Genomic DNA, 14,304 nt, shown 5'->3' with positions numbered 1-14,304 from the left:
CAAGAAACCTGACCTGATCTCTGAGCATGGGCAGAGTGCCTTTGCTCCCAAGAGAACACTTTTCTAAAGGAAACAAAAAAAATCTGACCTGATATCTTACCATGGGAGCCTTTGCTCCCAGGGGAACATTTTTTCCAAAGGAAAGGGCGAAATGACCTAATCTTTGAACATGGGCAAAGTGTTTCTCCCAAAAGAATAGCCTCCTCCCAAAAACGGGGAATAACCTGCAATTTTTGACTCGGATGCTTGACAGTCCAAGTAGAGAAGACGGGGCTCGAACGACCTGGGTCTCCGCAGTCATTCATCCGCCGGTTCACCCTGCATGGCGATTGACGGGCTCGGCCCCTCCCCCCCTTTCCACTTCGGCCCCTCCCCTTTCTCAGGAGGGAGTGAAAGGGAGGAAGACGCATGGCGCCACGCCGCCACATCCGATTGGCCGCTGGGCCGCGCGCCGCGAGCCAATGAGCTCCTCCTTCGTTGCCCTTCCGAGCCGGCGGCAGGACAGGCAGCGCGTGGGCGGTGCTGGCAGCCGCTGATTGGCTCGTCCCGAGCGCCGGTGGCGGAAACGGCCTCCGAGGCGATAGTTCCTCCTCCTCGTCGTCGCTGCGGCCACCTCCGCCGCCGTGCTGAGGAGATGCGGCGACCGGGCGGCCTCGGTGGATTCCCGCTCGTGGTTTTCCCTCGCCGACAACTGCCGTCGCTGTCGCTCTTCTTGCTGCTGTGCGGCTCGGGCCTGGCAAGGGAAGCCGAGGCGGGCGCTGTCACTTGCGGCTCGGTGCTGAAGCTGCTCAACACCCGGCATAACGTCCGGCTGCACTCGCACGAGGTCAAGTACGGATCCGGTGAGGAGAAGGCTTGAGGAGAGCCCAGAAGCGAGGACAGGGCGGGGAGAGCGAGCGAGCGGGCAGGCGGCTGAGGGGGAGGAAGCGAAATCCCTCTAGGCCTGAGGGGGGGATTTATTTATGTGTTTATTAGATTTATATCCCGCTCTTCCTCCCAGTAGGGACCCAGGGCGGCAAACAAAAACACTCTAAAACATCATAAAAAACAGACTTTAAAATATGTTACAACAAAACATCCTTAAAAATATATTAAAACAAAATATCTTTAAAAGCATTTTTTTAAAAAGCTTTAAAAACATATTAAAAAGCAGTTCAGACACAGACTGGGATAATGTCTCTACATAAAAGGCTTGGTGAAAGAGGAAGGTCTTCAGTAGAGGCCAAAAAGATAGAGATGGTGCCACAATAAAGGTCCATTTCCTATGTTGTGCGGAACGGACCTTCCAATAAGATGGTATCTGCAGGAGGTCCACCTGCGCAGTGCAGTGATCAACTGGGTATATAAGGGATAAGAAGGACTTACAAGAAGAGAGCTATGCTAGTGGGGCGGTATAAAAATTTAACAAATAAATAATAAAATAAATAAATAAATTTAAGGTATCCTGGTCCTGAGCTGTAAAGGGCTTTGTACACCAAGACTAGAACCTTGAACTTGGCCCGGTAGCAAATGGGCAGCCAGTGCAATTCTTTCAGCAGTGGGGTGATATGTTGGCGATACCCTGCCCCAGTAAGCAGTCTTGCTGCCATGTTTTGCACCAGCTGTAGTTTCCAGACCAACCTCAAGGGCAGCCCCACATAGAGCGCATTACAGTAATCCAGCCTGGAGGTTACTAGTGCATGGACAACAGTGGTCTGGCTGTCCTGGTCCAGAAACGACCACAGCTGTCTTACCAGCCGAAGCTGGTAAAAGGCACTCCTTGCCACGGAGGTCACCTGGGCCTCCAGCAACAAAGATAGATCCAGGAGCACCCCCAGACTACAAACCTGCTCTTTCAGAGGGAGTACAACCCTATTCAAAGCAGGCAACTAACCAGTTATCTGAACTTGGGAACCACCACTCCACAGTGCCTCCGTCTTGCTAGGATTCAGACTTAGTTTATTGGCCCTCATCCAGCCCACCACCGAGTCCAGGCAATGGGCCAGGGCTTGCACGGCCTCTCCTGATTCAGATGTTACAGAGAAATAGAGCTGGGTATCGTCAGCGTACTGCTGACACCTTGCCCCAAATCTCCTGATGACCACTCCCAAGGGCTTCATATAGATGAGAGAGAGACTATTCTGAACATGGAAGTTCCATTCTTAGAATCATGGAGTCATAGAGTTGGAAAGGGCCTATAAGGCCATTGAGTCCAACTCCTTGCTCAATGCAGGAATCTAAATTAAAGCATACCTGACAAGGTGGCCGTCAGCTACCTCTTTAATGCCTCCAGTGTTGGAGAGCCCACCACCTCCCTAGGTCATTGGTTTCATTGTTGTACCATTCTCCAGTTAGGAAGTTTTTCCTGATGTTCAGTCGAAATCTGGCTTCCTGTCACTTGAGCCCATTATTCCGTGTCCTGCACTCTGGGACGATGGAGAAAAGATCCCAGCCCTCCTCTGTGTGACAACCTTCCCAGTACATGAAGACTGCTATCCTGTCTCTCCTCAGTCTTTTCAAGGTGAAACATGCCCGTTCTTTCAGTCTCTCCTCATAGGCTTTGTTTCCACTCCCTTGATCATCCTCGTTGTGCCCTCCTCTGAACCTGCTCCAGTTTGTCTGCATCCTTCTTAAAGTGTGGTGACCAGAACTGGACACAGTACTCAAGATGAGGCCTTGCCATACTTTTTCTCATTTCTTCATCTTCTTATTAATGATTATTATTATTCTCCTCCTCTTCAGCCTAAGAAGGCTCCCAGAGTGGCTTAGTAAATGTCATTTATAAGACAGTCCCTGCCCCCTCAGGCTTAAAATCTTGAAAGACACGACTCAAAAGGAAAAGGGGCTGGGAGGGTGGAGGAAAAAGCAAATCTAGGCATTGTTGTGTGTGTACACAGCACTTTACAAAAGAACAGGTATGGCAGGTCACTGCCCCAAGGGGCATGCAGTCTGAAGTAGGCACAGGGAAATGGGAAAGGAATGGGGAAAATGAAGGCATGGCTTAGTGAAGGAAGAAAATGTGATAATTTCAATTATATACCCTTTATCTTGAGCTGTAATAAGGTACAGGGACATGGTGAATGAGAAGTGGCCATTCCATAGGGAACAGAAGAAGGGGAGGGGAGGACAATGAATAGAGATGAGACTGGGAGGGCGGGTGCTACTGTGTTCAAAACCAGTGTCTTGAGCAGAATCAGCACCTGGGCATACACACAGGCTTCTGGCAGTTGCTGGAGTTTGCAAGGTGGGAGAGGCTTTCATGGTTAACAGCTGAATAGGCATCCCAGAGTATCTTTTATAAAGTGCATAAGAAGAGACCTGCTAGATCTGATACCCCAGTTTCCTACACTGGTTCCAGTCAGATGTGTCTGGTTGAAGCTTATCAACAGGCAGGACAAGAAAGCGATGGATGTCTCCTGTTGCTTGTTTCAGTGATCGATCACTGCTACAGGGAGATTCCATTTTTGCCTGTCATAGCTAATATCTGCTAACTGACCTACCCACCATGAATTTATCTCTCTATATATAAGTATATAGAGAGAGAACATACAAAGAGTCCTGTCGAATCAGTTCATCTAGTCCAGCATCCTGTTTTAACAGTGGCCTTCCAGGTGACTTTAGAAAGCTTCCAAGCAGGGCAGGAAGACAGCCACTCCCCCATTTGTCTCCAGTGTTTGATCATCAGAGAGAGGCTGCTTCTGAACATGTAGGTTCTATTCTTAGCTGACGTGGTTAATAGCTGTTACTAGGTTTGCTCACAAAGAATTTATATACTGTGATCTTTTATAAATCCGGCTGTATCCAGGAGTGCTTTCGCCCAGTTAAGACTGGTCCGCCAGCTGCGCCCATTTCTAGAGATGTCTGACTTGATGAAAGTAACACATGCCTTAGTTACATCCTGGTTGGACTACTGCAACACACTCTACGTTGGGCTGCCCTTGAAGACAGTTCGGAAGCTTAAACTGGTGCAACGTGCAGCAGCTAGGATGCTGACCGGGGCTGGCCTTCGTGCCCATACATCCCCCCGGTTACAACAGCTTCACTGGTTACCAATCTGCTTCCGGACCCAATTCAAGGTGCTGGTGTTGTCCTTTAAAGCCCTCCACGGCTTGGGCCCTGTCTATTTGTCCGATCGGTTGTCCTTTTATGAACCTCCCCATCCCTTGAGGTCATCTGATGACTTCCTTCTTGGGATCCCCTCTGCTACAGAAGTTCGTTTATCTAGGACCAGAGATAGGGCTTTCTCTGTTATCGCCCCTAGTCTCTGGAATGCTTTACCTTTGGAGATTTGATCTGCCTCTTCGCTTTTTGCATTTCGCCGCCTGGTTAAGACGTTTTTATTTCGGGTTGTGTTTAAATTGAATACGGAATAAGATTTTTTAACTTGATTGTTTTTTATACTAAATATAAGTTTATTGATTGTAATTTATAGTATACTAATTATTTATAGAGATTGTAAATTGCATTGTGTTTTATTTTTCTATGTCTTTTTATTGTCAGATTGTTCGCCGCTCTGAGTTTCCCAGGAAAATAGAGCGGGTTAGAAATGTTTTAAATAAATAAATAATAAATAATTAAAGAATATAAGAAGTTACTTGCTGGATCAGATTTGAGAGTTTTTCTAGAAGTAGTGGACAAGCATAAGATAAAAGGCCTCTGATCATGAGTATTCTATTTTAAGCTATCGTGGTTAGTTGTTAATAGGACATAATTGCTTTTGATAGGCACCATCAATTTATCTAATCCTTTACAAATATGTAAGAGCCCTGCTGGATGAGGCCTGAGGAACCATCTAGTTTCCAACAGTGCCCATCCAGATGTTACTAAAGGGAATTGACCAGCAGTAATGGCCCCTTTGTTTGTGCATGCACACATGTTGTTTGTATTCAGCACCTGGTATAGACTGCTTCTGTATTATTTTCTACATTTATATCCTGCATTATTATTGAAGCTTCAAGGTAGCTAACAGTAAATACAAAATTTCTGTACATGGAAATTCAATTTTGCTGCCATGGTTAATTACTCCAGTTGGACTTAAGAAGTTTAGAAAAAATAATTAGATTTATTATTTTTATTCTGCTTTTCTTCCTGTGGATGCACAAAGTGACTTAAAAACAATAAAATAAGGAAAACATATGCAATAATAATAAAAAATAGAAATGGTAGCAGATAAAGCCAAATCCAAATCAGCAGATTAAAATCCAATTACAGCAGGAAAAATACCCCTTGCAAACCAAAGGCACGCTAAGACAAAAATAGAAGGGGCCTCACAGATCTCTAAGGAGAAGGGGAATGTTTGTTTTTCAAAGAGAGGCGTATTCTTGAAAAAGAAAGAACAAGCAGGTGGAGCAGCCTTACTTGGCCCAGTTTCGAGGCAAGTCTACTTACTGTTCCTGAATCTGCATACAAAGGCTATATAGTGATTGTTTTGTTAACAGGAAGTGGTCAACAGTCAGTGACTGGAGTTGAAGCTTCTGATGATGCTAACAGCTATTGGCGGATCAGAGGCAAAACTGATGGGTCCTGCTACCGAGGAGTGCCTATAAAGTGTGGGCAAGCAGTACGCCTTACCCATGTTAATACAGGGAAAAACTTGCACACCCACCACTTCCCATCACCACTCTCCAACAATCAGGTAAAAGCAGAGTTTGTTCTTCACATTTTGTGTTTTAAGACATTAGTTGACTCTTGAATTGGAGGGTTACAAAGACATGAAATATCTATGTGTTTAGAAACAGGTTCAAATGTTAAGTGTGCTTTTTTTATATGAAGTGTGCAATTTGATCATACAGATGTCTAGTGCAATTCTGTGCATATGTACTCAGAAGTCCCATTGCAGAATTTCATAGCTCTTGTGCGTTCTCTGTCCCATATCATCTCTTACCTGCCTCTCTCTCTTAATGCAGAAAAGAAAGTGATTTGTCAGAGGGGTGATTTGGAGAGCACTTTTTAACTATGCAGAAAGCTGTGATTTAGGCAGTATTCACAGACATGGTAACATGTCCCTAATTTATACTGTATATTGTTTCATAGATACAGAACAGAAGGTAACCTTATCCCAGTCTGCACTTTGCAATCCTCTTCCATAGTAGTTGATGTTGACATAAACCGTTGCTCTGGAACATGTAGAGCAGACAGAAAATCTGAGTGGCAGCTCTGGAGTACCGTACATCTTCCATGAATCTAGTAGATAAGAACATAAGAAGGGCCTGCTGGATCAGGCCAATGGCTCATCTAGTCCAACATCCTGTTCTCACGGTGGCCAACCAGATGCCAATAGAAAGCCCCCACTCAAGACTATTAGTACATGTAACATGTTTAATTATAGTATCATTTAGTACTTATACTGTGATTTAAAGTATTCAAAATGGTTCATAGATACTAATTCAGTAATAGAAAATAAGATTTCTTATCTGCCCTTTACTGTAAGTTGCAACAATGTAATCATACAGGAATAAAAACAAATAAAATAAGTAGAAAAGTTTATATTTATTTTATTTATTATTACATTTCAAACAAATAAAATAGTTCCAAACAAAAACAGAGGAGTATATATTAAGCAAAAGAGGTGGGTCCTACCAAACAAATTCCTTAACACTTGAATGCCAGGGTAAATACTAGTACTAACTAATAGGTCAGTATTATTATCCCCATGTTATAGTGAGCAGACTGAGGGAGAGAGGCTTGTCTAAAGCTACCTACTAGGCCCAAGGCAGGTGCAAGATTCTAGCTGTGGGCTTCACATTATTAGCTTTGACGGTTGTTTTGTTTTTTTGGAGCATATTATTGGATCATTAGCTGCTCACTGATACGGATCTTCTTTTTCCACATTGCCTGTTTCAATCACTTTTGGCTGCTAGTACTTGCTATTGCCATTCTCCTGGCTTGATGTTTCTGTAAATGTATATATTTAAAATGGTCTCTTTTCCCCCCCTCTGGGCCTAATAGGAAGTAAGCGCCTTTGGTGATGATGGAGAAGGAGATGACTTAGATGTGTGGACAGTGCAGTGCAGCGGGACATACTGGGAGCGGGACGACGCAGTGCGTTTCAAGCACATAGGAACAGATGTGTTCCTTTCAGTCACAGGCGAACAGTACGGTCACCCAATCAGGGGCCAACGGGAAGTTCATGGCATACATTCTCCTAATCATCACAACTACTGGAAGGCAATGGAAGGTGTTTTCATTAAGCCCAGCTTGGACTCTACAAAGCACGATGAGCTCTGAATGTGTGATGGACTTTTTATGTAGAATTCACCAAAGTATATGAGCTGGTTCCTTTCTGTAAATACCACTCTTAATCACCATCTTCTTTAAGACGTTGGCATTGGGATACATTTGCAGGTCAATGTTTTCATGAGTAACTGCACTCCAGGGAAATAAATAAATAAATTCAGACTGACAAGAAGTTAGATTGACTGTTGGGCTACCATTCATTTTCAAAAGTCATTTCCTTTTCTTATCTCATTTGTTCCTTTTCCTTAACTAAGAAAACGGTGAATTGCAGTGTAAACAATCTAATCCAAAGTGCAATAAAACTTAAATTTTGTAATTCTTTCTCAAGTTTTAAAGTTTTAATTCATTAAAAATGTCTGTCTTGAAACCTTGTTTTTAGCAACAACAGAAAGGCGTGTGTGTGTGTAGTGTAAGTCTAGGAAGAGATAAAAGGTTTAGTAGGTAAAATATTTTACAATCCAGCCAAAGTATCTGTAGTTCAGTCCCATTCTTTTTCATTACCATTGTGTGTCAGTTGCTGCTGGAGTTCATTCGTATCTCTTGGGAAAGGTGGAGTTGAGTATTTTGGAATAAGTAGTGACATTTCAGTAGTGAGGGGGAGGGATGACTTGCTACATAGTAGACCATTCTAAAAGCTGCTATAGACATTTCATATAATGCATTACATACACTTCTTTGTACACCTTTGGGCAGTTTCATTTTGTAGCTGGTACCTCTCCACTCCCATTTTGTACATGTGCATTAAGTTGGAGTCTAGATAAAGGAAAGATATGCATAATGTATAAGTACATACACAGTCTGGAGCCCAGTGGCTTCCCTATCTCCAAAGTCCAATTGCATTACATTAACTGATGGATGTTTCTAAAAAGCCGGATCCTTGCATTCTACCATGCTGTACATGACCAAGAAACGCAACTAGTCTGGATAGTGGGTGGGTCACCAGGGGCATGGCCTAGGTTATCCTGCCACCTTAACAGTGTCCCTTTTCTTTTATATGTGAGCCGAGTCATCTGGCTGCACTTTGGTCATGGCCATTATTTTCAGAAGGTACAAAACCTCACTGGGTAGAATGAATGCGCTGCTTATGGTGTGTGCTTGACAGGGGTAACAGAAGCCGTGAAGGGCAGCACATGCAAGAGCCTGGATGGATGCTGAGAGCAGCACCCATTTGGATAGGATGGCAAGAGGCTGGAGGACCTATTGAGAGTTAGCACCACACTTCCAGAAGGGCTCTGGATGACAGAGCATGTGTAGATTGCAGGGCATGTGTGTTCCACCAGGTGTTCCTGAGTAAAATGGAAGCAGCTTAAGGAGTGCTGATGGCATGGCACACTCTAGATGTCTTGTGTAGTGTGAAAAAGCAGTCGGGAATGGGAATGCTTGGGTTCCTGTGACAGAGGGCTGAGGACTTTTCCAGCCTTGGATTTTTCCTATCTTTTGGCAGAGAGCAGGATTGGTGCAATGTGCTTAGCAACACCAGTTCCCCTCTGCCCCTTTATGCTGGCACCACTCAAAAAGTTTCTGAAAGGTCTCTCCATTCCTCTTTACTACTATGTCATAGTAAGAAGCAGAAGCATTTTTCCTTCCAGAATTTTCTTGCTAGTAGGCTCCGTCATTCAAGTAATCCAACAGAGCTTCCTGTTGCGAAGGATCTTTAGAGGGCCGTACTGACAAGCTCACCGCTCAGGAGGGCTTAGTAGCCCCCAACATCTGCTAAGGTAGCTAGGTTCATGGGGCCCTCACTCCAGGAGGGCTTTCATCTGGAAAGGTTTTCCATCTAAGCTGACAGTCCTGCAGCCCAGCCATCAAAGGACCACTGAGGTAACCGCTCTGGAAAGGGGTGAATGGGTTGCATTCTCCCCAACAAAAAGAAGTCCAATACCAGACACCAAAGGACAACAGAAAGGTAAGTCTCACCAACAGGTAAAGGTCACAGTCACTGCAGCTAGAATCTATAGGGAGGGGGACCATAGATTGGTGGTACAGGGCCTGCTTTGTATGTAGAAGGTCCCAGGTTCAGTCCTTGGTATCTGCAGTTTAAAAAGATCAGGTAACAGATAATGGGGAAAGACCTCTGCTGGAGATCCTGACAAACTACTGCCAGTCAGAACAAACAATACTAGGCTAGGTGGAGAAAGAGACCGGATAAAAAGTGTGTTCCAATGGGATCAAGAGGGGTTTTGTGACCACTCGAGTCAGCCTCTACCTTTCATGGATGGGATTATTTTAAGGCTAGATCTAGTTTTCCTTCTAAAGATACATCTATCCTACATAAGAAGAGCCTGCTGGATCAGGCCAGTGGCCCATCAAGTGCAGCATCCTGTTCTTATAGTGGCCAGCCAGATGCCCATGGGAAGCCCACAACCAGGACCTGAGAGCAAGAGCACTCTCCGTCAGTCAGTCTTCTACCTTAGCATGGATTTTTCTTCTTAATGTCATACAACACCAGAGAATTTCACTCTATTTTGTTAGAATATTGTTTATTCCCTATTTTGATGCACTGTTTTGGTGCGACCAGCAGTGGTGGGGAGAGGTTTCGAATAAAATTCCCAGTTAGCAACATATTTGTAGGTGTTTTTACTTACTGGTCTGTTGGCCCCTCATGAAACCTATGAAGAGATGTCTCCTGTAATATCCTGATGTAACCATTATTCTGAGTTTTTAATTCTGAGAAAGATTTGAACTGCTTTCTGTGTTCCCACTTAGAATCCAGCTGAACGGAGAGGGGATTATTGCAAGCACACCCTTTCAGTTTGCTGCTTCCTGGCATTAGCCCTCATATAATAGCTTCTCCGTGCTTCAGTTAACTCTTCAACCAGGACTCCCTGTATTTCTGCTTTTGAGCTTTGCTGCAAGAGAAACTAATATCAGCAGACCGGGCCACTCCAGATAATACTGATTGATTGATTGATTGGTCTGTTAACATACTCCACTGCTTTGATAAACACTCTCTGATCAATAATAATTATATTTAAAAATAGTCACTGCAATCCAGAGAGCAAGCGAGAGAGAGAGATGTATGTGTTTAAACACACAAACAAAAACATTTCTACCTGCAGCTGGGCCAATGGTTCTTATGCATGACTGTGACCCCAGCTGGAGATGCATTTTCGCCCTGATCCAATAAAGTACAGGAAAAGCAGCTGGAGCTGCATATGCAGAAGCGACTGAACAGTCAGTCAGCGTGAGGGATGGCGAAGAAATTTTTCCTATTCCAGTCATCTATTCAAAAGGAGTTTTTAAAAATCTAAATGTTCCCTTGCCTGCGATGCTGCTGCTGGCTTGGCCCGTTTCTGGCCATGTTAGCTTAGCGGAAACTGTTCTCCTTCAGCAATGAAATCAACAGCTGCAGCCGCGGGCTGGAGCACGTTTAACAGCTGGACTGCAGAGCCTCTTTACAACGGCGGCGGCAGCGTCTTGCTTGGTGTCTGGTTTACTGGGCTGGCGTATTTGCCGAGGATTTTTGGTCGGGTTCCTTACTAGCAGCTGCAGAATTAGCCAGCAAATGCTGTCAGGTGCAAAGGCTTCCAGGGTTTTCTGACTGATGCTCTTATAAAATGGCCTGACTGGCTCTACCGTTCATCCTCTCCTAGAACTGTGAGGGCTGTGTGTTTCTCCCTCCCTCTTCATTATTTTTTTTATTATTTCACCGTTTAATCCAGTCATAAGAACATACAAAAAGCCTGCTGAATCAGGCCAACGGCCCATCTAGTCCAGCATCCTCTTCTCACAGTGGCGAACCAGATGCCCCAATGGGAAGTCTGCAAGCAGGAACATGAGTGCAACAAGGATTCTCCCCATTTGAGATTCCCAGCAATTGGTATTCACAGGCATGCTGCTTCTGACAGCGCAGGTAGAATATAGATGTTGCGGCTAGCAGCCATCGACAGCCTTACCCTCCATGAATTTGTCTAATCCTCTTAGTGGCCATCGCTACAACTTTGATCGCCAAGGACCTAACAACACCAACAATCAAATCCCACACAAAGAGAGTTCCATACCTGCAGATGCTCCAGTAATTCCTCAAGTCTTGTACTCTGAACTTTATGACAATGAACTAGATTTCCCATCTCCCTGGCAACGTTTGAGATCACTTGCCCCGTGGTGTGACATCATCACATTTCCCTGTGGTATGGTATGGGATTTGAGAAACTCGGAACGTGATCATGGTAGAGGGTAAAATCCCAGTCATAATGGAGGAAGGGAATCTACTGGGGTGTCATGCACACAATGTAGATTCAGCCTTACAGGATTACACCAAAGCCCAGTCACTACAAGATGTTATATTTCCAAAGTGGAGAAGCATCTCTTTATGTTGCTGTCATTGTCTCCAGGGCTGGCACCAGAGGGGGGCCTTCCTGAGGGTGCAGGGGTGGTGCTCCCGTTCCATGATCCGCTGCAGTGTCGGGTCCTGCAACCCGACCTGCTGTGGATTGTGAGAAGGAGCTCCCAGGCACCCCCTTAATTTCAGACAGCACAGGCTTCAATAAGCCCACACGAATGCCCCACCTACCTCTCCCATCAGTGCTCCCCTAAGGGGCCGATGCCCCTGCTGTCATCTTGGTTGATGACAGGCATGCACTCTATGCGTGCACATCATTCACACAACACAAGAAGTAGGTGAGGCATGCGGGCAGGCTTATTAGTCCTGTGCCATCTGTATCAGGGGGTGTTGGGCTACAGTGCCATGGGCCCAAGGCAGGCTGGTGCCCAAGGGCCCAGTCATGCCTGGCACCAGCCTTGATTGTCTCAGTAGCACTGGTTCCATGTAGCAATCTGTCTTGTATCTCAAGAGCCCCATCTGTCTGCAGAAGTCCTGCATTCCCTCTCAAGTTTGTTACAAACAGCAGATTTGGGGATCAGCTACACCACTTTGGGTCCCTAGATGCTGTTGGACTACAACTCCCATCATTCCTATACAGCATGGTCAAAAGACAGGGATGATGGGACTTGTAGTCCACAAACATCTGGGGATCCAAGGTTGAAGAACACTGAGCTACACCATTCCCTCCCTGAAGAAGAGTTCTGGAGATCTTAGAAGCTTGCTGACTGTTCCATGATATTTTCAGTTAGTCTTAAAGATATTGCCTCACTGTGCAGATTTTGGACCGAACAGACTGACACTTGAACAAGCAGAAAGGTATGCATAATGTATTTATTTTGTAAAAACAGGGTTGCAACTTTTAAGGAATCAGATTAATCAGGGATGCCTTTTTAATAAATTTAAAAGGGTTTCCAGTTGATTAACTGGGCAACACACTTTTAAAAAGGGTTTATTATTTTTAATATATGTACATACTACAATTGACTGTTACAGGCACCGTTCCACAAGAGGCATTCAAAAGGGGCTATTTCTTCAATGACAGTATCTGCTGCAGCTTATACATGCACCATTTAAAAATAAAGGAATTTTTTTCTCTTCTAAACCAAGAATAGGGAACAATCCTGTGGCCCTCTAGATGTTGTTGGACTACCATCATCCCTGATTTCTGACCATGCTATCTGAGGCTGATGGGAGTTGGAGTCCAACAACATCTGGAGGACTGCAGTTCCTCATCCTTGTTCAATCTAAACTATTGTCATATATACATTTAATCAGTATCAGATCTGCACAATCCATTTAGAACTCATTTGATGAATTAACTTTCTTTCATCCAGTGATGAAACCTCTCTATTAAAAAAAGACAGTTGGTACACGTGTTTGTTTGCACTAATCCATTTTTTTGAGCTTTTGTCACATATTACTGGGTGGATTGGGAGATTTCAAGCTTCAGTGTGTTTGCAAACAATCCTGTGAAATGTCCTATCCAAGAATCCAGCCTTTGGTTCAACAAGATCATCAACAGGCAATCTGCAGGATGTTGGATCAGGCTCCTGTGCAGTGGAAGGTGGGTGAAACAAAGTCAGAGAGGAGGAAAAGTGAAGGCAGGCTGCCTCAAAGAAAAATAAGCCTCTTGATTCATTTGTCTTCAGCGTGGTGGGTTAGGACCTACAACTGGGCCACAACTTGTTGTAAGGTAGATTGGATCGGGAGTGCTACTACCACACAAATATGTTAAAGAATTAAGGGGGCACGTAAATGCATGTTTGGGTGGGTCTCAGATCTAAAACAGTAGAAGACCACTGTCCTAGTTGCTCAGTTAGGTTAGGTGGAAACTTTTATACAGGACAGGAAGTATCACCTGACCTTCTCTGGCCTTTGGTGCAAGGAGGCTTTGTTGACTAAAACAAAGGATATTAAAAAGGATATTATAGAGTTGGAAAAGGTTCAGAAGAGGGCAACCAGAATGATCAAGGGGATGGAGCGACTCCCTTACGAGGAAAGGTTGCAGCATTTGGGGCTTTTTAGTTAGAGAAAAGGTGGGTCAGAGGTGACATGACAGAAGTGTATAAAATTATGCATGGCACTGAGAAAGTGGATAGAGAAAAGTTTTTCTCCCTCTCTCATAATACTAGAACTCGTGGACATTCAAAGAAGCTGAATGTTGGAAGATTCAGGACAGACAAAAGGAAGTACTTCTTTACTCAGCGCATAATTAAACTATGGAATTTGCTCCCACAAGACACAGTAATGGCCACCAGCTTGGATGGCTTTAAAAGAAGATTAGACAAGTTCATGGAGGACAGGGCTATCAATGGCTACTAGCCATGATGGCTGTGCTCTGCCACCCTAGTCAGAGGCAGCATGCTTCTGAAAACCAGTTGCCGGAAGCCTCAGGAGGGGAGAGTGTTCTTGCACTCGGGTCCTGCTTGTGGGCTTCCCCCAGGCACCTGGTTGGCCACTGTGAGGACAGGATGCTGGACTAGATGGGCCACTGGCCTGATCCAGCAGGCTCTTCTTATGTTCTTATGTTCTTATTAGGTCCTGCTTATGGACTTTCCAATGGCATCTGGTTGGCCACTGTGAGAACAGGATGCTGGACTAGATGGGCCTTTCCCTGATCCAGCAAGGCTCTACTTATGTTCTTGTGTTCTTATGACTACTGTTAGTGATCTCTCTGCAGATCATTCAGACAACCAGAATGCACACCTTGAATTCTGCAGACTACCAGATCAAGACCCTGTACAGGATTGATCCACTTGAAGGGC

General features: G+C 44.7%; 1 protein-coding gene across 1 annotated transcript; it reads left to right on the top strand.

Moving 5' to 3' along the window:
- Positions 1 to 469: 469 nt before the first annotated feature.
- Positions 470 to 7,536, top strand: SDF2L1 (stromal cell derived factor 2 like 1). The gene is made up of 3 exons (XM_061602590.1): positions 470 to 842; positions 5,418 to 5,614; positions 6,928 to 7,536. Exons 1-3 carry the CDS (start codon positions 635 to 637, stop codon positions 7,204 to 7,206), a joined length of 684 nt encoding a protein of 227 aa, XP_061458574.1. The 5' UTR covers positions 470 to 634; the 3' UTR covers positions 7,207 to 7,536.
- The last annotated feature ends 6,768 nt before the right edge of the window (positions 7,537 to 14,304 follow it).

The sequence above is a fragment of the Rhineura floridana genome, chromosome 19 (assembly GCF_030035675.1).
Source record: "Rhineura floridana isolate rRhiFlo1 chromosome 19, rRhiFlo1.hap2, whole genome shotgun sequence".
Classification (NCBI taxonomy): Eukaryota; Metazoa; Chordata; class Lepidosauria; order Squamata; family Rhineuridae; genus Rhineura; species Rhineura floridana.
This window is presented reverse-complemented; position numbering and strand designations above follow the sequence as displayed.

What these genes read in the sequence shown, in the direction of transcription:
- SDF2L1 (XM_061602590.1), top strand. Translation starts at nt 635, where the DNA reads ATGCGGCGACCGGGCGGCCTCGGTGGATTCCCGCTCGTGGTTTTCCCT. An exon ending in CGAGGTCAAGTACGGATCCG is followed by an intron (nt 843 to 5,417) that starts GTGAGGAGAAGG and finishes TTTTGTTAACAG; the next exon opens with GAAGTGGTCAACAGTCAGTG. An exon ending in CACCACTCTCCAACAATCAG is followed by an intron (nt 5,615 to 6,927) that starts GTAAAAGCAGAG and finishes TGGGCCTAATAG; the next exon opens with GAAGTAAGCGCCTTTGGTGA.